The sequence below is a fragment of the Polistes canadensis genome, unplaced genomic scaffold, assembly GCF_001313835.1.
Source record: "Polistes canadensis isolate GaletaPanama2010 unplaced genomic scaffold, ASM131383v1 scaffold_18, whole genome shotgun sequence".
Classification (NCBI taxonomy): Eukaryota; Metazoa; Arthropoda; class Insecta; order Hymenoptera; family Vespidae; genus Polistes; species Polistes canadensis.
The window spans coordinates 848,271-872,370 of NW_014569565.1; the positions used below are offsets into that span (position 1 = coordinate 848,271).

The window sequence follows — 24,100 nt, forward strand, 5'->3', positions numbered from 1 at the left end:
ACGCACACACATATTCATGCATGCGTATTTATGTTGAGAAATGTGTGTGTGTGTGTCTGTCTCTATATGTATATATGTAAAATCTAATCACCCTACAGTAAGAGAGGAGAGAACAAACGAATGGCCCACATACACATTTATCACCAACGAGATAAACTTTCTCTTTTCTCGTCTTAAAAGAGAAAGAAAGTAAGGAAGAAAGAGTTATATACATATATATATATATATACCTATTTATATACATATATATATTTATATTATGCTTAAAATTTGTCCGTTTATTTCTTTCTCTTTATAAATGCTCTTTCTTTCTTATTTCCTTCCTCAAAACTTATCTGCATTCCCATCTAAACCTTCTTATACCCTCATCTTATCAATGAAAAGTAGCGAATAATCGCTCGCGTGCACGTGTACCATTGTACATTGTATAGAGATATTCATATACATATTTATATATATGCATATATATAAATATATATATATATGTATCATTACGATTCGTGATAATATACATATTACACATACATACACTGGGATGCTGAAGATTGTTAATAATAATAAATCGTCTCGTCTGTTTTTCTTACTCACGGTTTTTAAACGACCAGCTCGAGGCCGCACGCGCGAACATATTGTCCATAGCCCGATGATGAGGAAGGACGATGATGATGATGATTATGATGAATATGATGATAACGATGATGACGATGATGATGATTGTAATGACGTCGATGGCAATGATGATGATGATGGTGATGATAATAATGATGATTATGATTACGACGATGATGATGATTATGATGATGATTCTGATGATGATATCTTAGCTGCCTCTCCCGCTGGGAGCCGCGATAGACGACGACCGTCTCCGGCGGTCCATGGATCTTTGGATATCAGGCTTGGACGTTTAATATCATCTTCAGATGATTTGACGATGCTGATTGTAGTCGCCTTTCAGATTCCTGGCAACTAGTCATGAGAGTGTTTTTGGTCCAATGACTGGGTGGTTTAGGAAGACTGGCCGGTGATGGAGGTTCCGAAAACTTGGCACCAGCGTAAAAGTTGTTGGTCGGACTACCCCTTTGACTGCTACTGTCATGTCGCAACGGCGAATTTCTCGAACTTTTTCCAGTACAGATTGGACTGCAACTAAGTCTACCCGTGCTGCAGCTGCTGTTGTTGTTCGTACCATTTTTACCAAAACGTCCACCGGTGTTATAATGGAACGGTGATGATTTCATTGGATTAGAACGATAATGCTTCTTTCCACCCGTGTTAGGGGAACCCTGACGCTCGAGCTTGTTGTTCAGTTTTGGTCCTGAATTTGTCATGGTTTTGATAGTAGATGTTGACCAGACAAGATGATAAACTTCTTTTTTTTATATCCTCTTCTCACACTCTCTTTCTTTCTCTCTCGCTCTCTCTCTTTCTTTCGTTCGTTCGTTCTTTCTCTCTCTCTCTCTCTCTTTAATACTTTCTCTGGACCCGTCTAAGAAACGAATTATTAAGGCTCTAAAATATATCTTATTACAAATAATTTACAAAAACATATATTTATCTCTGTAACGCATTTTAATTAACACTATTTCTATGTGTGATTTTGTGTACATTTATTTCAACAAGAAAGGTGTCTTTTTTTTTTTATCTAAATGATATCACTGTGAATTAATTCAACAACTATTGTGTGAAAAATAAAAAAAAGAAATTAGTTACGGAGAAATAATTAAACTTGGAGAATAATTAGAAATCTTTGACACCCGTTTGATAGAAATAGTGTTAAATTCTATTTAAAATATTTTAACGAAATAAACAAGAAATAGTTCGTTAATGAAATAAATATTATAAAGCAGCGATGCACAACCTTTCAATTATAAAAGATCACATACAAAAATTCTGATTTGAGCTACGGAGTCGCATTATAAAATTGTTCGTGATTTTTTTAAAAGGACAAAGATAAAATAAGCTACAGTCAAAACATTGTGACGACTTTTTTTTGAGTCCATTGATACTCTAAAAATTAATGAACGCGATCCGCAAATCCGCGCAGGTTGTGCTTCACTCATATTAATACAAAAAAAAAGAAAAAGATGACAATGAAATACTTTAAGAAAGACTTTAAAAAGTAACTAAGAGACGATAACGCAGCTTATTATTTCTTTCGATAAATGTAAATCGATGACAAATAATGAAAAATGATCTGGATAATAAAGAAAAGAAATAAGTAAGGGGATTTATGGTAATAATATATTATAACTTACCGTTTCTAGTTTATCGCGGGACGCTTCTCCATCCGAGGTGAAAGCAAGTAAATAAAAGCAAGCAAGCAACAAACGCAGGCAGGCAGCAGTCGTGCTAGTGTATTTATTTCTCCTCTCTTCCTCTTCTGTAGCGTCTGTGTCCAGTGATTTTTCTAACTGCGCAATAACTTTGTATCCAGGGCAAAGGGGGTAAGGAGGATCGGTCGGGGTAAACGCGCGGCGTAACAAACGTGACGATGTGTGGTGGATCTAGTACGTATAGCTGACGTTTAATGCTAGTGTAGTAAATAGTATTATTATTATTATAGTGTAGTAGTAGTAGTAGTAGTAGTGTGCGGTAGTTGGTGATGCTTGTAGTGGGGCACCCTGGGAAGTTTCCGTTTAACTTTATGCTACCTCGGCCTGGTTGTTTCGAGTTCCTTCGCGGTCCTCCCTTTTCGCGTTCTTTGCGAATTTGGCCACATTCGGTGACCGTCGGTCACCTTTTCAACCACTAAACTTTTCGATCTCCTTTATCCACCCCTCTCAATGAAACAACCAAAATAACACAAGGGAATATTTATTATTTTCTCTTCTCTCTTGTGCTAACTCTCTTCTTTCTCTCCTCTCCACCTATTCCTCCTACTTTACTCCCACTTCCACTTCCACTTCCACTTCCACGAATCGCAGCTGGAGAAGCGCAAAATGGCGAACGCGACTTGTTTGTTTTCGCGAAACACGCACAGCCAGACAGACAGACAACGTCGCAGAAATGAAACCTTCCCAACAAAACCGACAACGAGATTTTAGTAATCCTAGTCGACAATGGTTTTTTTTTTTTTTTCTCTTTTTTTTTTCCCCAATGCACTTTATTCGTCAAAGTTAAACAGGATTTTTCTTCTTCTTCTTATTCTCCACTTCCTTTTCCTTTTATTCCTCAACGACAAAATAATTCGCGTATCTCTCGAAAGATATCACGATGAGATATAGATGTAGGACAAAATCGTTGCCTAGCGGGTTAATTACGTACGTCTATCGCTGTATTTTCACCTTTTTAACCTTTTAAAGGCGTTTTAAAGCGACGGACAACGACGTTACTCGTAATTGTCCGCTGATATACGCGTCCGTCCCAAATGTTTAATACGTCGGAAAAAAAAGTATGTCAAGTCTTCTTCTTTTTTTAAATTTTTTTTTTTTGTTTTTTTTTTTTTTTTTTTTTTTTTTTATTTTTTTTATTTATATATATATATATATTTTTGGTTCTTTTTTTTTCCACGATGATAAAACAACACACTAAAATCTCATTGATCTTCCTTTTTCGATTTCAAACTTCGAAATTAAAAACAAAACTTGCTTGCCTACGTTTCTGCTTCTGCAAACAGTTCTCTTCTTTTACTATTTCGATCACAGAAAATCCTTCTATCGCAAGCTCAAATCTTGCTCTTTTTCGCGTTCTGCCGTCTTCTCCCGACGATATTTACTACTGTGTGAGCCAAAGAGATCTTAACCAAGGGATCAGTGATGCTCCCCCCACTCCTTGTTGAACTTATCGGCGAATTACAAGCGAGAAGTTCTACGGGTTTTAGTACGACCAATGAAATACTCGAAGCGAAAGCATATTATTTGTCATCGATTCAACCAATCAAAATCAAGCTTACTGTTTCCTGAGCATGCGCATTTATTAAACGAACTAAAAATTTATTTATTGTTAAGATTTTTATTTTAAAACAGTTTCTATCTAATTTGTCTTCATTTTCTTTATTCGAAACATTAATCAAACGTTTTATATTATCACGATAATCGTTCAACCAGTCGCTGATGCTTTGTGTTGCTCTAACGATCCAAATGTTTAATCGCGTTGATTGGCTGAATGACTCGAGGCGCTACCGTTCGTAGAGCTTGATCGAAACTCGTATACCTTTGTTCTCCTTATTTTAATGAGATTCACTTGGATTCACTCTCCAAGTATTAATCGTATTGCCAAAGGCTTAGAAATACCAAAACGTATACATATGTATATATATACTATTAATCGTCGATGTTTTAAACCATTTCTTTACATCTTTTTTCTTAATTAATCTTTTCCCCTAGTATGAAATATAATGCTTAAGAAAAACTTGAAAAAAAAAAACAACAAAACACTTTTAATAGTTATTTTTCTTAGATTATTACTAATAATCATACTTTTATATATATATATATATATATATANTATGTATACGTGTGAGAAAAAGAGAAAGAAACACAAACAGCAGCAGAGGAGAGACATATGATAGAGCCATACATATATATATATATATATATATATATATATATAATAAACATATACACAAATTGAATACAATATACATATAATTGTTTTTGATTTAAACAAAAAAAAATATAAAAAAAATAATATAAAACTCGTATAAGATCCCTACCTTATCCTCAATACAACTAATTGATTTTTAGCTCAGTCAATAGAAAAGTTTGTCGGTTACCCAATAAGTGATGCCATCTACAATACACAAGTTACGTACGATAGGTAACGTCAGGAGCGAGAAAGAGATGAAGAGTGAGCGAAGATAGGAAAAGCAAAAGAATGAGAGCAACAGAGAGAAAGATATATATATACATATATATAAATATATATAGAGAAAGAGAGAGAAAGAGAAAGAGTGTTAGAGAGAGGGAAAAAGGAGAATGTCCGATAAAAGATGGTTCGTCGCCGAGGAGGTTAGGAGGGGGAACGAGAGTACCGAAACGAGAAAGAGATTCGTTGAGTCTACGAGACGGACATAAAGACGATCGGAAGGGGGGTACTTTAAAATCGTAACTTTCTTTTAAGAGTTTCAAGAATGTTAAATATATTTTTCTCGGTCGATATATAAAATATTCGTAATCGTAATCATCATCGTCGTTGTTGTTCGTTGTCATTCGTCGTCTTCGGCATCGTTGTAGTTGTCGTTGTCGTCGTCCTCGTCGTCGTCGTCGTTGCCGTCGCCGTGTCTGTTTTGCTTCTATCGCACGATTTCACGACGATGGGCGGGGTCGGAGACGCGAGGTCGTGCCTCCTCCGGTCGAGTGAGAGACATGGAGCGACCTCAGTGTAACCAGTGGCTGAGCTGCACGAGCTGTTCGGCCATCGCCGACCATCGTCGTCGTCGTTGTCGCCGTCGTCCTCGTCTTCGTCGTCATCATCATCATCATTGTCGTTGTCGTCGTCGTCGTCGTCGTCGTCGTCGTCATCATCATAGTCATAGTGATTGACATTGACGTCGTCGTCGTCGTCGTCGTCGTAGTCTTTGTTTTTGCTAAATAAGCGAAAATTCAGCTATGACGCCGCCACTACTAAAGCCCAGATTATCTCGGTGAAAAAGAAGGTAGGAGATATCCCAAGCAACATTTAACACGCGCCATGCTCTCTTTCCTTTTTCCTTTTTTTTTTATCTACCTATCTATCTATTTTATCTATCTCTCTCTCTCTCTCTATATATATATATATATATATGTATGGCTCTATCATATGTCTCTCCTCTGCTGCTGTTTGTGTTTCTTTCTCTTTTTCTCACACGTATACATACGCATATATAAATACATATGTATATACATTACACGTACTCTTTGTTTTCCCTCTTTTATCCGTCTTCTTCTATCTGCTGGCTCGTCTCCCATATTCTCTCGCTCGCTCGCTCGCTTGCTTGCTCGTAAGTAAGTAAATAAGTAAGTATATTATAAGTAATTAAAATAAGTTAGTACGTAAGAAAGAATAACGTATCGTTTTTATCATCCCATATTCAAAATTATGCGTTCCCCTTTATTGCGTCCCGTAGTTAATTCTTTTTTCTTTTCTTTTTTTTGGCAAAATCTCGCGAAATCAACTTTCTCTCTGTGTCCTAATGATGGCCGTTGTGTTGGTACCTTGCAACATTTTTCCGCTCTCCTTTTTCATTCTTATTTTCCTTTCTTTCGATTTAAAATCAAGCCTGAGACAATCCTACTCCTACTTTATTCCCATTCCTTTTTTCACGAAAGATTGCAAGGATCGCTCCAAACAAAAAAAAAGAAACATCTTTCATTTTCAGTCTATTCGGAATCGATGAAAAGATAATAACGAAGAAGAGCCGAGAAAAAGGGGTAAAAAAAGAAAGAGAGAGGGAAGGAAAGAGAGAAAGAAAGAAGGGATGCACGGAAGGGATGTCACCGTGCATTTGACGGTGCGGCACCTGCGAGTGCTGGCTGCACCTTTCGATTCTTCCTTGTTTTTCTTCTCCCCACTCTTAACTCATCCCCCACCATTCCTTCTAACCTCCTTCCTTCCTTTTTTCTTTCCTTCTTTACCCTTCTCTTCTCCTCCTCCGCATATAAACACAATGTCACGCGCGCACACGACTATTTGTCTCTCTCTCTCTCTCTCTCTCTCTCTTTCATTCCTTCTCCCTCTCTCTTTCTTTCTTTCTTTTTTTCTGTCTTTTTCCATGCGTGCATACGTGCGCGCGGGCGCGAACGTCGATCGTAGAAAATACGACTCGCGTTCGTTCGGTATAAACGCACGCACGCACGTGTCCTCGGCTTTAAATCGCGCTTTCGAACCTCCTTCTCGTCCCCTCCTCTTTTTCCTTCCTTCACCTCTTCTCTTCTTCCGTCCTCCTTCCGCCCATTCTCCTCATCCCTCTTTCTATCCAACAACTATCTTCTTCTTTTACTTTACACGGACTCGGGTTATCGCGCTTCACGCTCTGCTCGACGAGAATCGAAGTCGAGACACCACGAATGGACGAGTCTTTCCCAAGCACAAACCCTTCTACAGTACATCTACTATGCTTTTCTCTTTCTCTCTCTCTCTCTCTTTTTTTATTTTATACATATATGGTACGTACCCTTCCTTTTGTTTTTATAGGTTTCAACATTTTGTTGTTGTAAAATATATTCTACGCGTCCTTGCCACCGAAGAAGATCATTTTAATCGAACAATTTTATCTTTTCTTCTTATCTCATTATTTTATTTCCATTGTTATATTAGTAATCGAAATAATATAGTCGAAAGATCAGGGTACCCGTAGAAATTTACTACATATGTACATACGTAATATTCAGGCAAGATCAAAGTTTCTTCAACTAATGTATTCTCGACAAGCTTACTTTGACTGCTCTCACTACAGGCAAGATCCTAGCTTTCGCAACGGTGTTGCGATCGATTATACGTCTACTAGTAAGTAGACTAGATATAGTAGGTATTCGATATCAAGCTTATCTTTATATGTGTGCTATGACGTCGACTCTATTATTTACAGATATGAAATCATTCAAATAATTATTATGATCTAATTTAAAAATAAGAAAAAATATAATATCGTTGATGTTATTTAAAGCTTTTTCGAAATCGAATTGTCAGGAAAATTCTTACTATGTTATGTTCAGTATTATACTTAAATATATACGTAAAAATAATCATACGTAAAAAAAAAAGGAAACTTATAAGATTATATTAAGCGATAAAGTGAATATGAATCAGTCCGGATATCTGTTGTAAAGCAAACCACGCTAGTTCCACTCTGTAGTTTCATGCACGCTGCTTATGGAAGAACTCAGTAAGAGATACAACGCTAATATGCATTTGTATATATATATATATATATATATACGTGTGTATATATCTGCTCTCTGCGTGTGTGTGCGTGTGTGTATGCGTGCAAAAATTTCTGAGTAACGCCAAGGTAGATATTTAATTTCAACATATTTTATCATACTGATTTATTGTTTAGCTTTAATAAAGCACGATAATTCGAATATATGAAAAGTATTGAAAGATTATCAACTCTTTGTTTGAGGCAGAAGTGGTTGTTCGTCAGGGACGAATGATCCTAGGTAAATCCGATTTTACGATTGGGTGCTATCACCCTTCTGACGATAATTGCACGTTCTCGCTAACGGAATAGATATCCTTTAACGATACGAATTACGGGAAAATGTAAATCGATTCTTCTTCGATTGATTCGAGTACTTAATTAAGAGGGATTGTCATTGTAAGCTTGGTAAAATGATAGGCCAGACGAGTAATAGTTGATGAGTTTAATGATAGAAATAATTTGTAGAATAGTTTCTTACTGAGTATCTTCTTATAAAAGAGTTTAAATAATATTATTTATTTTTATATACTCTTACCTTTTTTTTTTTTTCATAACACTTTTTATCAAAATCTATATTCGATCGTATAATGTAATAAATATACATATGTATGTATACTAATGTAAGTCATTGATTCTCGGCGCCATTACTGAATCCTAAATTTTCCAAAGCGCTCTATGTCAAATTTTATACAAGTACACTTTGCGAAACGACCAATAATTTTTTGCTATGGTTAAATAAAAATAAATAAAACGTATTTTAGATCGCAGAAAAATTAATTGAAAAATTCAACTAATTATAATAATGAATGGAATAAATATGCTTATTGATCGTCGCACATTTTCTCAAGTCGTGGCATTAAACTAGACACACACAACAACCATCCTTATTTCCTTCTTCACATTAATTTTCGCGTGATATTTATCGCAATAACTACCGATAATTTAACTTCGCACAAATAAGGAATCGCAAATGAATTTAACATTATGAAAATTGTATAATATTTCGCGCGAGGAAGTCGCGGTTCTCCAAGGTGCGGTGATGCACACATTGAAAACCACTATACTAACAATAAGTATTATACCGACTACATACAAATATATATGAAAATAAATGCTTATTCATGTAATACATATCGTGGGAATGATTTTAAAATGAAGAAAAGATGTTTTGTGTTTTTTTTTTCTTCGCAATCGATCGCTTTGACATTCGTTTAAAATGAAAGCGTTCGCTATTATGAAATTTCCTGATTACGAGATGCTCTAAGAGAAGTAGTACATATATATATGGTGTTTGCAGCAACGTGCATTTACAAATGCATAGAATTTTTCGATAGACACAGCACAAAATGTCGAAGTCGTCCTGTATGCACGTGTATGTGTGTATTACAAAGAATTTGCGATACGATGCTAGAACTCGATGAGATTTCTCACGTCCGATCATTTTTTTAGTCAGCTTACCTATCAAAAAATTTAGAAGAAAACATGGAAACTCTATTTTTATTCTTATCAACGAGGAAGAATGAGAGAGAGAGAGAGAGAGTGAGATGACTTTATTTCGTCTTGGTTACGTGAGATCGATCAATTAATTAAAAATAATAAAAAGAAGAGAATAAAGAAAACACAGTTAGAGATATACATAGTAAATGTGTATACGTGTATATGTAAAGAAGTATTTCTTTTAAATAAATAAATGCAAACACTCGACATTATACTCGTGTCCTTTAAAGTGTGACGTTGGCTTCGAGGGTTTCTAGGCTCTCTCACGCGGCGTGTCATGACTGTTTAGTCATATATCTTTCCTACCTACTTTCTTGCTCACCATAAATGGATATAAATTGAAGCTACGGGTTTGAAGTCCCCTTACGAAGCTACACGTTCCCTCTGGTCTCGTAGTTAGCTCCGAGGGATTATATCGCGAAAAGCTTCCGTGTGCCGTCGAAAAGTTTCATGGAAAATGGACCATCCTGTTATAACGGGAGTTATCTATATATGTTTGTATGTACATGCCTATCTGTATATAAATATATGCATATGCGTGCAAATATATATATATTTTAGGAATATATACCATGTAGACAAGTTCTATAGAGTTCTCGTGAAATTTTCCATCGATCGAATGTCGCGTAGAACATTTTTCGTTCTATGTCAATCGGAAAGTTACCCCTGGGCCTTTTGTATATCATAAATGACCAAACGTTTACGTTATCCAAAAGTTGCAACATTTGTCACGTATATGTTAGTACTTTCGTAACAAATATTTTCGAGTTTGAACGGGGTACGTGTCGGACAATTAATCGAAGCAACACTGTGTTCAACGTAGTTGTATAATAAGTTAGTGATTAACATAAGAAACTATAGACAATAAAATATAATCAATCGAGATTGTTCTCGATGAGAAATTCTAAACGATTTGTTCGCCTTCGCGAGAATATTTCTTTTTTATATTTTTTGTTCTTATATAGAACACAACAACAACAACGAAAATACGTTTTACGCAAAGTGTTTCAGTAAGAAAGCTTCCTATGCACAATGAGTTGTTTAACTTATGTATATAGATATATATGCAAGTAATGCATGTATGTATCTGTACACAAAAGCATGGGCTCGCAACAAAGAAGTTACCGGTGGTTCTCTACCTGATGAAATTGCGTAAACACGTATATAGTAGATAGCTCGTCCCTCGGCTAGTGATGCAATAATTTAACACCGGACTAAGATCTTTACGTCGATATCGAGCCATCGCAGTTGTATGTATTTTTATTTACTTATTTACTTACTTCTATCCATACATACGACATATGGAAAAAGGCAAGAATTATATTTTCAACATCGAACATCATTGCGTTGTGAAGAAAAAAATACAAAATGTATGGCAACGGACCGATATCAAAGATAAAGAAAAATAAAAAGACAAATCTTAAGAATAATCGCGTACGAATCCAAAAATAATGATATTTTTCGATCGCTTAGCACGACGATAAGGTGTCATATCATTTTTTTCGTCTATCGTTTCGTTTCGTTTCGTTAGTGTCACGAGGAAACGGTTGAGAGTAGGGGAAACTGAATCTCGGATTTTTCGAGTGGGCTGAAATCACGCGATAACCTCACCACGTATGAGTTCCGTGTTCCTCGCTGATGAGGCATCGGGAATGAAAGGGAAGGAAAACAAACAAAGAAAAAGAAACTAAAAAGTATGAAAAAAAAAAAAAAAGAAAAATGAAAAGGAATAGAAAGGAAAGTAGAATTTTCGGAGTGGCAGGCGGGAAACGACGAACGTGGCCGAGAATACGAGCGCGTCCTGGCGTCGGAGTCACAACGCCTATCTCTCTCTTTCTCTATTTCCACTCCCCCTCCCTCTCTCCCCCTCAAACCACCACCCCCCGCTCTCTCCTCTTCCTCTTCCTTTCTCTTTTTTACTCTTTCGTTCTCTCTTCGGTACATACTCGACGCCCACAACGAAGAGGAACGACGCATGCGCTGTCAGCTTTCTCGTTGCTTTCCACCTTATCGTTCGTTCTCCCTCACGTTCACGGATACGCCCCTGACTTTTGTACCAACAGCAGCCCCTTTTGCCTGTCCTCTTCCCTGGTAGGAGGAACTGAGCGAGGCATTTTTCGATTCATAAGGGTGCATAGATGATGCGGGTCGACGACACATTTTCAAACGACGAAGGAAACCTCGCTGAGGCCGAAAACCCCTCCTCACTAGTTGGATCCCTCGAATACCACCCAATCCGTGAATACGGCCCTGTCGAGCGCGTAAACATAATCTCCCACTCTTCCTCCCTTCTGTCCTCTCTCTCTCTCTCTCTCTCGTTCTCTCTTTTTTCTCTCACCCTCTCTCGTCCGTCTCATCTCTTTTCCTCTCATACTCTCTTCACTGCCCCTCCTTACACGCACCAATTTTCCAATTGATAAGGGTGCATAGCTGATAGCAACCCAACCCTATCCCTCTTTTTCTGTCATTTTTTATTTTTCTTTTTTTCTTTTTTGTTTTTTTTTTTTTATAATACCTTTTTTCCCCTCCTATCTCACCCTTCGGAAATACACACACACACATACACACCGACCGACCGACCGACCGACCGTCGAAATAATATTTTCGACTCGTCGCGTGCATTCCCTGGAACGAAAGGGTGAAGGAAGCCAGGCAATTTAAAAGGAAATTCTCGTAGCTAGCCGGTCGAATGAATGGTTCACAAACCGATCGATTCGTGACTCGATGCTTTTTTAAATCTTTCTTATCGATCGGGGATCGCCGCGGTGGACCACGCATAAAGCGCGCCGGGGAGTGAAAGAGGAAGGGTAGAGGAGGAGGAGGAGGAGAACTCGTTCTGATCGAGGCACCACAGAACGTCGTTGTGTGGGTTACGTAAAATGAACACTCGGTGTGCACCAAAGCTTACTTTCCCGTTGAGGAGAGATTTTCGGAACAAGAGGAAGGAACAAGAAAGTAAGAAGATGATACTTGTATTATTTTTCTCTATATCATAATTATTTGTCAATTCTAATTTGTTTTTCGTTCGTAAGGAGGGTGACTGACCCCCTATCCCGCCACCCATTTCTCGATTTCACTTTAGATTTTATTATCATCGATATTATCGCATTGCGTACATATACTTTTGTTCTTATTTATTCGATAGAACCTTGTACAGGTCAACATGATTCTGGCAAACTCCAATTCCACTGTTTGATGACGATCGCATGGAATGGCCTCTCGTGTGTACGCTCCGATACTCGACGCATGACGCATATGACAGCTGTGTCGCGACGTTGCCACGCGTTGACTTATGCTCCTCGCCGTCATATTCGAGAGATGTGTCAAATTCAAAAATGTTCGCGAGATCCTATCAGATCGGGACTACGAGAGAAAGAGAAGAAAGATTGATTTGTTGTGATCCATTCTCTTTTTCTTCTACGTATACATATTTTTTGGTATTTTTTTTGTATTGTTTTTTTGTTCTGACTTCCACTCGTTCCGAATATCGTCGTAGTCGTCGCGTCGTAATCTCTCATTAGAACGTCTCTTTCCTCGACTACGACCTCGTACGAATTCCGATTTAAAAATTCGTTCTATCTCTTTTTATCTTTCTTTGCACGATCTTTATCTATCTATCTATCTATCTATTTATCTATTTATCTATCTATCTATCTTTCGCGTAACGACGACGGTACGCAAGAAGAAGAATCACTTAGCAAGTGAGGGTAGCAACGTAACTTGGTATTGTGTAAGCATCGTGCGATCCGCTTGACAATTGTCAGGTACGTAACGATCGTTAGGGGTTACCACTTTTTTTCTCTTAAATAAAGAAAGAGAAAGAGAAGGGGCGAGAGAGAGAGAGAGAGAGAGGGAGAAATATAAGAGGGAAGAAAGAGAGATACCTTAAAATGAAGAACATGGAAATTCGATACGTCGTTAAAACGACATCGACCAGTATAAATAAAGTATACAGTTTGTTCAAAAAATCCTCATCCGTTTTCGAGAATGGGAAACGGAGAAAGAGAAAGAGAAAGAGAAGTAGGTAATGTCCAGAAAGCCACCAGAATGAGGGTCTTGTCGATCTGGAATTCCCCTTCAGTCCTATCTCTCTCTTTCTCTCTCTCTCTCTCTCTCTTGGGTTCTCTAGCCCTCTAGCAGGTCTGAAGCCCAGCTCGCTGGAATTTCGAAGTAGCGAGTACGCACGCGCTGCTGAACCGACCGTCCTCGGTTCGTAACATGAAAAACGTAGCGCGTTCCTATCTCGTTACCATTTTACGCTAACTCCTTCCTTCGTTTTCCTTCCTCTGTTCCTCTTCCTTTCTCTTTCTCTTTTCATTTTTTACTTCCTTTCTCTCTTTATACTTTTCGACTTTTTTTTGTTTTGTTTAAAAGGAAATGCGTAATACCGTTCGACGTAAAGCACGCGTTTACGCTTTGCGGATATTCAGCCTTGTAGAAAATATGAGACATACGCGGCGAACGAATGTAATACTTATGTATATACATATATATATATATATTTATGTATATACACGCATATATACGTATTACGGGTTGTGTGTTGGATAGCAGGACTTCGGAGTGTTTACTTAGTCGCTCAGGGCTGTGTCAGTCGGGGAGTCAGCACACGATCGTCGAGAGAACCGCGTGGGCGCGGCCTCTCTCTCCCGAGGAAGAAGGGATCTCCCTTCTCTCCATTCTCTTGCTAGCCTATCTTTTTCTTTCTCACCGTAGGTCCTAACGCTTTTTTATTTGAAGGTCCCTTCGTGTGCTCGCGGCTTCGCATCAGCACTCCCTCGCTTTAGGGTCGCCCCTATCTTCCTTCCTATCCGCTCTCCTCTCTGATATTAACTCCCTTCTCTTCTCTTCACTTCTCTTCTCTTCTCTTCTGTTCGTTTCCCTCCTCAACATCTTCTCCCTCTCCAGACCTCTTTCTCTCTATATATCCTTCTCATAAGGTCTCAGGGATGTAGTCGTCCCGAGAGCATCCGTGGGAATCTTCGAAGAGAATTTCAAAGGAGAGAGGAGGGAGGATTTCCCTAGTCAAGAAGCAGCTTTCGTCATGAGACACCAAACTAAGGACGATGATCAAACGAACGACCTAGCTAGCTAGCTATTGGATGTAGGCGTCTCGTGCTGCTTCTCCTGTTACTTGATGATTACTTTGTTCGTCGTTGAGAAGTATACTCTCTTAAACGACGTCATGTTTCTATATATTACATAAGATCTCGAAATAAAAGCTCTTTTTTCTAAAAATAATCGTGGAAACATAAATATATATATATATATATTATGCCGAAGGAAATGCATAGGAGAGAAAGTACACGGATTTCAAAAGTTATGCATTTGTTGTTTGTTCCTCCCCCCGCCCCTCTTCTTAGACGAAAGCGTTAAACGTACGTACGATCGCCAAGAACTAAACGCGCACGAATGTGTGTATTGGCAAGAAAAGTCACGCGCTCGAGCGCACTCCTCTGTCATCGATCCACTTAATCGAATAAGCTCAAAACCGCTCGACAAAAGAGAGAAAAGACGCATCTATCTCTCTCGTGTGAGTTTAACTTTATTGAGCTTTTTTAGAAAAAAAAAAAAAGTACGCGGGCCTATATCCACAAGAAATTAATAAATGAAAATATCTCCTTATAGAACGGCGAAATCTGTTTATTCCGTTCAAGATCGATTCGACGAGAATAGTAAAAGCGTCTATGCATTAATTGGTTAAGAAAAAGATCACATTTGGAAGAATAAGAAAGGAAGGAAGAAAAAACATAAATATAGAAAAAAGAAAGGAAGAGAGAGAGAGAGAGAGAAGAAAAGAAAGAGAGAAAAAAAAGATGTGCGTTGATAAAAACGGAGGGAAAAGAAGTGGTAGTGCAAACGAGGAGAGAAAGGAAAAACCCGGGGCACCTTGCACCGTTAATCGCGTCCCTGAGGTAGCTTTCGCCCCCACCAAGTGACCGACCTCCCCTCCAATGATACGTTCTGTACGTACCCCCCTCCACACATTTCCTTCTATATTCTCCCTTATATTCTACTGAGCCGCGGTCGGCTCAGTTAGTCGCGCGACGCCGTCGGTGGCGGTTGTCTTATTTCTGTAGTTAGTGTGCTCCGTTGACTAATCTGCACGCGCGCGCGTGTGTGTGAAAGTGTCACCGAGGAGAACGCCTGTATCGCGTGCATGCGTGCTCTCTCGTCGTGCGTGAGTGTATCTGGTTATATAGAACGTATATATATATATATATATATTATCTACACGTCGTATACGTATGTGAGTCCTACTATTATAGCAGCGACACATTTCAACCGAGCAGTCTGTGCATATATATACACACACGCGTATATCGTTCGCCTTCATCCATCCAAGTATATCCATCCATCCACCTACACTATTACTACTACTACTACTACTACTACTATTATTACTACGCTACTACTACTGCTGCTACTACACCATTAGGAAACGCGCGCACACCACAGTGATCGTGTATATATCATCATCTTCACCATCGTCGTCGCTTTCGTCGTCGTCACATCTTGTCTTCCGCTCTTGGCTGTTCTCGCACAAAAGAAAGAACGACGACATCATCCACAGTCATGCCGGCAACGCGGGAGTGTTACCCCATACGGTAGGAAAAGCAGTGTGTTCTTCTTTCCTCTTTACTGTGACACAACTACTACGATGACGACGACACGACCACCATCCTCTCTGTAGTCGATAGTGCTAGGTCGTGAAGAGGAGGGAGCGGCTAGAGAAGGAGATTCAATGAAAGATAGAGAGAGAGACAGATAGACAGATAGACAGAAAGACGGACAGACAGAGAGAGAGATATATAGAATGAAAAGTATATATACTTTTTTTTTTTTTCTTGTCATTATCAGGAAGATTAGAATAAAAAGTTATAACATTAGAAAAGTGTGTGCCATGTCTAATGCATTGCACACTTACAGTCAGGAATATTTTGTACGAATCGATACGCCCTCCGGCGGGCATTTGTTATGCCACGGAACGCACGCCGGAAATGGTGCTCGTATCTACCGTACGTACGGTATATACGTTGTACGAATCGGTCGACGTGTTCGCAAACTCGTGTTGAGAGTCCAACTACTGTCTTTAGTTCTCTCTTTTTCTATCATTCGTTTCTCGAGTTTCCTTCGTCTTCTTTCACCTTCGCAGTAGTAGTAGGTGCCCTGTCTCGGTCAGCCCTACACGGCAAATCGAGGCTGCGCGAAAAAGATCTCCTTGTTTCTCCTTCTATTTTTCTTCTTCTTCTTCATCGTCATCGTCGTCATTGTGTCGTCTCATTGTCATTATCATAGTACACGCGTACGATTCATTCGAAAGAAAAATAATGTTTTATCGTCGTTGCACATTATTTGGACGTGTTACGTACGTTCTTATTTCAAAATTAATTCATACGTACTTTTGCCGTATCTTTCTCTATTATCTTTCTTACGTTTCTTACGTTAGAATTGTAAATCAACGAGAGACACCATTCTGCTAAAGTTTATTTTCCTTTTTTTTTTTTTTTTTCTTTCTTTGTTTCTTCTCAATTGAAATCAAGGAAATGGTATAATACCACCATTATCACTCGATATCGTCGTATAACTATATATTTTATTTTTTCCTTGAAGATAAACAAATAGATTTATCCTCGTCCTCCTTGCTTATTTTTAGTAACTCTTTCTCTCTTTTTTTTTTCTTTTTTTCTTTTTTTTTTTTTGTTAACAGGTATATATCGTACGCGTATGTAACTTAAAATATCGATTCGAACGACGACGTTACTAGATACGACGAAAAAATTGGTACAATACTTGTCATACATACATTATCTTTTCTATTTTCATTTACTTAAAGATAAATAAATAGATACTCTTGTCATTATCATTTATTTTTAGAACTTTTTATTTACAGGTACAAAAGTGCGTGCATATAATTTAAATATCGATTAGAATGACAACATTACAAGGTTTGAACAAATGATACATTGTTTCCATGAAACATTACTGCTTATCGCGTTGTTGTGTTTGCTCTACACGTAAATTCATTTTTTTTTTTTTCCCTTTTTTTTCCAGATATATTTTATTCATAAATCATTTATACAAAAAAAAAAACAAAGAAAAAAATTGCAATGCAACCCTGAAGCAACCAATACTTTTTTCCAAAATTTGTTGAATACATTTTATGTAAGATTTATAACGCGTACCGTAAAATCATTTTCTTTTTAAATCTAAATCTTTTAATAACGTTTCACTCTTTTATAAATCACACGTAAAAATGGATTATTCGTAAAGAGATATGAGTAATTAAAAAATAGAATACCATTTACTTTTTTTTTTTCTATCGTTCGATCGATCAATCGGTGATAGTCCTTCAAGATATACCATAGGATAAATTTAAATACTGACCAGATACGATGATTCACGTATATATACAAATACACATACGCGCACGCATACACATTATATTTGTTTCGTTAACGAGAAATTAAGTAGAAATAAAGTACATTGACTTTGTTGCTCAACGATACGATAGTTGAAATAAAGCAAATGTGTATTCTACTCGAAGTAGACGAAGGTCGCTTGGTAATTGTAAAATGCATAGAGGGACTTAAATATTATCTGACACACATAAAGAGAACACTTTAAACAAAAGAGCCATACGTTCGCGCTCTATCCCTTCTTCTCTCTCCCTCTCTCTCTCTCTCTCTCTCTCTTACGCACACATATACGTATAAACACACATTTTTACTTAACGTCTCCACCTACACCGTTACCCTTCGTCGTTTCCTTTGTCAGAGGAAATACATGGACGATTCATGGTGTGCCCGTCCGGCCATACAACCAGAGAAATGCGATACGCTCGTGATAAACAGTGATATCCTTTTTCTTCCTTCTATTTCTTTTTATTATTTTTTTTTTTTTTTCTATTTTTTTACTTTCTTCGTTTTCTTAATATCATGTGTATGTATGTATGTATGTATGTATGCATGTATGTATGTGTGTGTGTGTGTGTGTGTGTACTATTAGAGGCGATCTCGTATTTTTTGTTCCCGTTATTTTCCAAAATTTGAAGTTACACGTGTGCCATTTAATACACGTTGGGATGGTTTTACAGGACTATTAAGAAAAGCCTTGAAAATTTGGAACGCATATGTTATATTCGTTCGAGATTTCGTTTGACTTCCTTTGCACGCAAGTTAGAATATATATATAATGTAAGGGATAGAATTATTTAATTATATTTAATATATGTGTCATTGTGTGTCATATTATATATTTCCGTGTTGATATATAATTTTAATAATAAATTTATTTTTGATTAACGATATATATATTTATTGATCATACGATTTTATCTTCGATAAATATGTACGAGAAAAGGTCATCATTTTTTTTTCTTTTTCTTTTAGTAAGTTTTCTATTTAATATGTTGTTACGTTATTCTAATGATTAAGAGTCTTTTTCCTTTTCTTATAGAATAGAATAGATAAGAATAGATAAGAATAGATTTATTATCGAAACAGCTTGAATAAATTTTAAATATTTTGTTTACTTAATGATATTTCGTATATATAAAGTACGAAAGCCATAGGTCATACTTCTGTTCGTCATCATTGGTCTACGTTCTTGCTTTTACCTACCTACCTACCTACCTACTACGTTTACACACTACGAAAGAAAACGTTAGAGTCAGAAGATCCGTGTGCAACGAGGGTTACAATAACGTAGGAACTTTTACAACTGGCATGGGTTCGCTCGCGTGGCTTTTGCCGGACGCAGCTGCCTTGAACGATGTGAAAGATAGCATCTTATGATTTTGTCGCGAACTTGCCACGGCAGCCAGTTATTTTTTTATTCATATTTTTTTTTCTTCCCTTTTACCTTTTTCTTCGGGCTCGTGCTCGAACAAAGAGAGAATTATTAACTATTACACCCGGTATATATTGTTAAAAAATTGTTTTTTCCTTCGGCCGCCGCAGCCCCTCCTTGTCCCTCCTTGTCCCACCACTCTTCTTTTCAATCCTTCAAACTAGAACGTGATCTTTTAAATGTATTAATTGGAACGATCGATAATCAAGCACTTGAAATCTTATATATTCTTAATAAAATCATCGACACAGGGTGCTGAGAAAATAGAAAATTTTCATTTGCATTTAACTTTCTCTCTCGTTCTTACTCATTTTTTTTATATATATATATATATATATATGTATGTATGTATATATACACATGCTTATTCTTCGTATTTTCTTCAAGATTATAGAGAAACGAACGTTTACGATAAGATAGATTATAGAAACGTAGGGTTGCATTCATCATTCATTTATACTACTCGTAATGAAGAGAAGAAAACATTTAAAAGAAGGCAAACCACTTTAGCGAACCATATGCGAACCATATGCGACCGTCTTATGGTGGTAGGCAGGTGGCCTAGTTCGAATAAGCCTGGACACGTTTATTCGGGTTTTTTAAGGAAGTATTATACGCTATGATGGACATAGTCTACCGAAAGAATAGATAGTAACCTTTTCTTTGAAATAACATTTCTTCCTCTTTTATAAGAAACCCTTGTTGGGTCTTAAACAATCTATTAGTATCTCTTCCCTTGGGAATTTTTGAATAAAGTCATGTTTTGACATTTTTATTATAAGATCGTTGTACTCTAATCTACCTGTTTATTTATTTCCTCACCTATCGATTATATTCTTATTTGTAGAAACCGTTTTATTTTTGTTATTGTCCCAATCTTTTATGGTTGGTCTCCTATAGAGTACAATAGCTATTTTTTTTTGGTTTCAATCTTTAATACTGTCCTTTCATTCATCCCTTTTTTTCTCTCTCTCTCTCTCTCTCTCTTTTTCTTTCTCTCACAGTTTATGTATTACTTCCCAGACACAAAATAGTTTTGACCTGTGAATAGACCATTAGCACGTTTTCTATTATTTAAAAGAATCATTTTCAACGCTCGTATATTCGAACGTTTGTTATACGATCTTTCATTTCCCGTTCGATTTTTTAATTCTTTTTTTCTTTTTTTAAATTTATTATAGTACCATAAAAACACACTATAGTATATTTTTTTTTTCTTTTTAGCTGACAATCATTTTAGATATTTGATAGTAAAGGATAAGAAAAGAAAATTAATTGCATATCAATTAAAATTGAAAATCGCAGTAAGTATTTTCTTTTTTAATTTAAACGTTACTCTCTTATGAGTCACGATCTTACACATTCGGTATTTGTCCGTAACCTTACGAAACTTTATGTGCAATGCGAGAGAGCGCTATTTAAAAATTCGCCTGGTAATCTCTTTTCCCTTTTCTTTTTTTTTTTTTTTATTCGGGACGCTACAGCATGTAACTCATTAAAAATTACTCACACGCCTAGACGAAATTTCCTCAACCATTGGGGTAAAAAGTGGAAGGAAAATCGGAATTATGGTCAAGTGTTTAGAATTTCGTGTTACATATGCGCGCCATATTTACGACGTGCTAAGAAATGAAACTGAAATGAAAAGTAAAGTAAAGTAAAGGAAAAAAGTACCGTTACTGTTGTAGTCCCCAAAAGAAAATTGCCAAGTAGAGTGTATAATTGCAAAATCAATTTAACGCTGCTTTGTCTCTTTAGTTTTGCAAATTGTAAACATTCAAAAAACGATTTATTCACGCGAACGCGCGTTCGTTTAAGAGTTTGACGGGTATATCATGAAACTTTGTTTAAAAATCAAAAGTATAAGAAGAAGAAAAGAAAAAACATCGGAGACAAAGTTAAATCGAAGGTATAGGAAGGAAAGTAGAAACAAATTGAAACAAAAAGAAAAGAAAAGAAAAACTTTTTATACGTATATATATGTACATACGTAAATAAGAAATATATATATATATATATATACACCTTCACACACACAACCATCATTCATCTTATAGTTGAATACAACTGGAAAGCTCGATGGAAATCATGTATTATGGAAACTGAGAAAGTCCAGTGGATTGTTAGGAACGAGCAGCTTGCTTGCTGCTGCTGTTGCTGGCCGATAGACCGAGCCAACAACACAACCACGATAGACCCGACACGCGAAAGAAGGTGCACAGACGTTTCTCGCCAGGTGTAAAGGCTTTCTGCTCGACGAAACTCTTTTCATACAAGACCTTTTTCGAACGGATGTACATATATATATATATATATATATATATATATATATACCTGGACTACGTTGGTTGGTTGGTTGGTTCGTTGGTTGGTTGGTTGGTTGGTTGGTTGGGTCGGATACGTGTGTGTATTTTATACAAGAATTTATATGTACGCGTGCAAGTATGGGTGTGTGCGTGCGCTTGCGCCTGTGTGATGTGTGATATATATATATATATGTATGTATGTGTGTCTACAACGAAGGGAATAAAGAGGAAGAGATGGAGGAGTTCTCTTTCTCTCTTTAGAGGGCTGTCTACAATATCCATCATTATTCAACGAAGGGAATGTGGGGGATGGCACTCACTATAATTCGCTGTGCCGGTATGCGGGCACGGCTACATGAGAGAGAGAAAGAAAAAGAGAAAGAGAAAGAGAGAGAAAAGTGCTCGTGGAAATTCTCGTCGAAACGCCTAGCCGACGAGACGATTTGAAAAATTTATACCCAGGTAGAGGAAAATTTAGAACTATCTTTGTATATATATATATATATATATACTATACTAGGAACAATGTCGATCTTTCGTCAGATAAATGATCGTTACCGTCTCGTGAAACGTCGCTCGCTACCTCCCAACGAGCAAATTGTGTAACTGGGGAGGGTCGATTAGTATATTATGAAATCGATTGCAATAGAAATAATCGTACGATTATGCTTGTTGTTGTTGCATCGTCGTTATATTTGTTGGCAATCTTTTTGTTACGATATCTTTACAAATATATATTACATATAAATATATATATATTTTACGATATCTATTTTTTTTTTCTTTTTCTTTTTTTTTTTTTGGTATTCATTAAATTTCACATTAACGTTAATAATTGAATATTGTTATCAAGTTTTGAAATTATTTTTAAAGATAAGTATTGAACATTAATGACAATCGTATCTAATTAATTACTTTCGATAATAGATTTAATTATTTAATGTACTTACTTTCACATACCTTAACGTATAACACATGTATAATATTTGTACGTATATTTACATCGTTAAAAATTAATTAGAAAAAAGTAAATACAGTAGGACTATGTTTAACCATCATAATTGGGAGTCAAATTATACGTATAAATCAAGGTCCTATAGTATTATAACTATATCTAGATCTGACTCTAACGTTTAACAAAAATAAGATAACTGTGGAACAAACGAGATACCCAATAACACCATGACCTCGTTTTTTAATCAACGTTCTAACATACTTTTAAAATAAATTTCGATATTTTATCGGTAACGTTGAAATAATAGTTTATTTTTTTTTTTTTAGGATTAAAAAGGGACAGAGAAAAAGTATACGATCGATTCGTTTAAGAGAGTATTTAGTAAATAAAACAATAGGGGGGGTGGGGAGAAAAAAAAGAAAAAACCACGTGAATTATTTTTCAAAGCGATCCTCTTTTGTAACAACGAAATTCTGTACTCGAAGTGGCACGTCGGTAACGCGTGCGCGAGATCGGTGGTTCGATTGTTCGTTCGGGTTCAAAGGGTGAAATTTTGTCGAGGGCAAAAAAGGAAAGTAAGTGATGGAGAAGAAGCAGTCGACGCGAGGGAGAAAAGTGGCGTTCGCGTTTCTGCAAATAAAATCGAGCGCTTTAAAATAGCCGGACACACACATACATCGGGTCCGGCCCTGACTCGCAGTTAAGTTTATTGAGAGACCGCTGATGGCAATAAAGAATGAGTTCTCTGCGACGAATGAGGTAAAATCATATGATACTTCTTTCTTTCTTCTTCTTCTTCTTCTTCTTCTTCTTCTTCTTCTTCAAAACGTGTATATATTATCTATACACGACGCATATGTATAGATTACTATTTTGTTTTTAACTAAGAAGAATAAAGATTGAGAGAGAGAGAGAAGAGTGAGACATAAAAAATATTCTTATTATAGCGATACATTTGAAAAGAAAAAAAAGAAGTCACACGGGAGGGAAGTAATTGGTAGTAGTTCTACTTCGGTCTTAGTCATTGGTTTCGACTGACTAATGTAACAAACGAAAGAAAGAACCCGCAAGCGGTTTCTCTATTCGTTCTTTAGATTTTATTCACATCGCGCTTTGGCTTCGTAACGCTCGCGAGCAACGATCACTTTCGTTTTATATTGCGCGTATTGCACTTTGATCGAAAGAGAGTGAAAGAAAGAAAGAGAGAGAGAGAGAGAGAGAGACTCTTCTTGCCCTTTTATAGTGTTTTGTACTTACTTATGTATTTAAAGTTATCCAAGATTTCAATTTCTTTTTTTTATAATTCAAGAAATACGAACGGTAGATCGGTGTAATCCTATTTATTTTGTTGTACTAATGAACTAGTTATTGTTGGTGTTTGTTCTTTCATCTAATCGTTACATATTGTATGTATTTATCTGTATTTTGCATACGTTAGATATGACGGATTATAATTTCTTTTTTTTTGTTTTTGTTCTTTCACGAATGAGATTTGTCTCAAAATATATCTACGTGATAAATGGATGACAAATTTATTCATCATCTTAAATTTACGAGATATTTAAAAAGAAACAAAACAAAACATTCTCAACGCGAGATCTATAAGATATGATTTTTTATTTAATTTACGAGATATATATATATATA

General features: G+C 36.6%; 2 protein-coding genes across 7 annotated transcripts in view; one reads left to right on the forward strand and one right to left on the reverse strand.

Moving 5' to 3' along the window:
* Positions 1-820: 820 nt before the first annotated feature.
* Positions 821-3,773, reverse strand: LOC106793759 (proline-rich nuclear receptor coactivator 2 B-like). Its single transcript, XM_014760944.1, has 2 exons — positions 2,256-3,773; positions 821-1,486 (listed from the first exon to the last, which is right to left on the reverse strand). The coding sequence occupies exon 2, from the start codon at positions 1,326-1,328 to the stop codon at positions 891-893; it is 438 nt and encodes a 145-aa protein (XP_014616430.1). The 5' UTR covers positions 1,329-1,486; positions 2,256-3,773; the 3' UTR covers positions 821-890.
* A 1,190-nt stretch (positions 3,774-4,963) lies between these two features.
* LOC106793757 (RING finger protein 44) overlaps positions 4,964-24,100 on the forward strand; it is a 37,834-nt gene continuing 18,697 nt past the window's right edge. For 2 of the 6 annotated variants that reach the window (XM_014760939.1, XM_014760940.1), the window contains exon 1: positions 4,964-5,596. Coding sequence is in view for 2 of the 6 variants with exons in the window: in XM_014760942.1 (XP_014616428.1) it covers positions 15,917-15,948 (32 nt within the window). In the remaining 4 variants the exon portion in view is untranslated. Of the gene's footprint in view, positions 5,597-15,108; positions 15,949-22,888; positions 23,213-24,100 lie in introns of those variants that run through there. The other 4 variants (XM_014760941.1, XM_014760938.1, XM_014760942.1 and 1 more) reach the window with 4 other exon arrangements.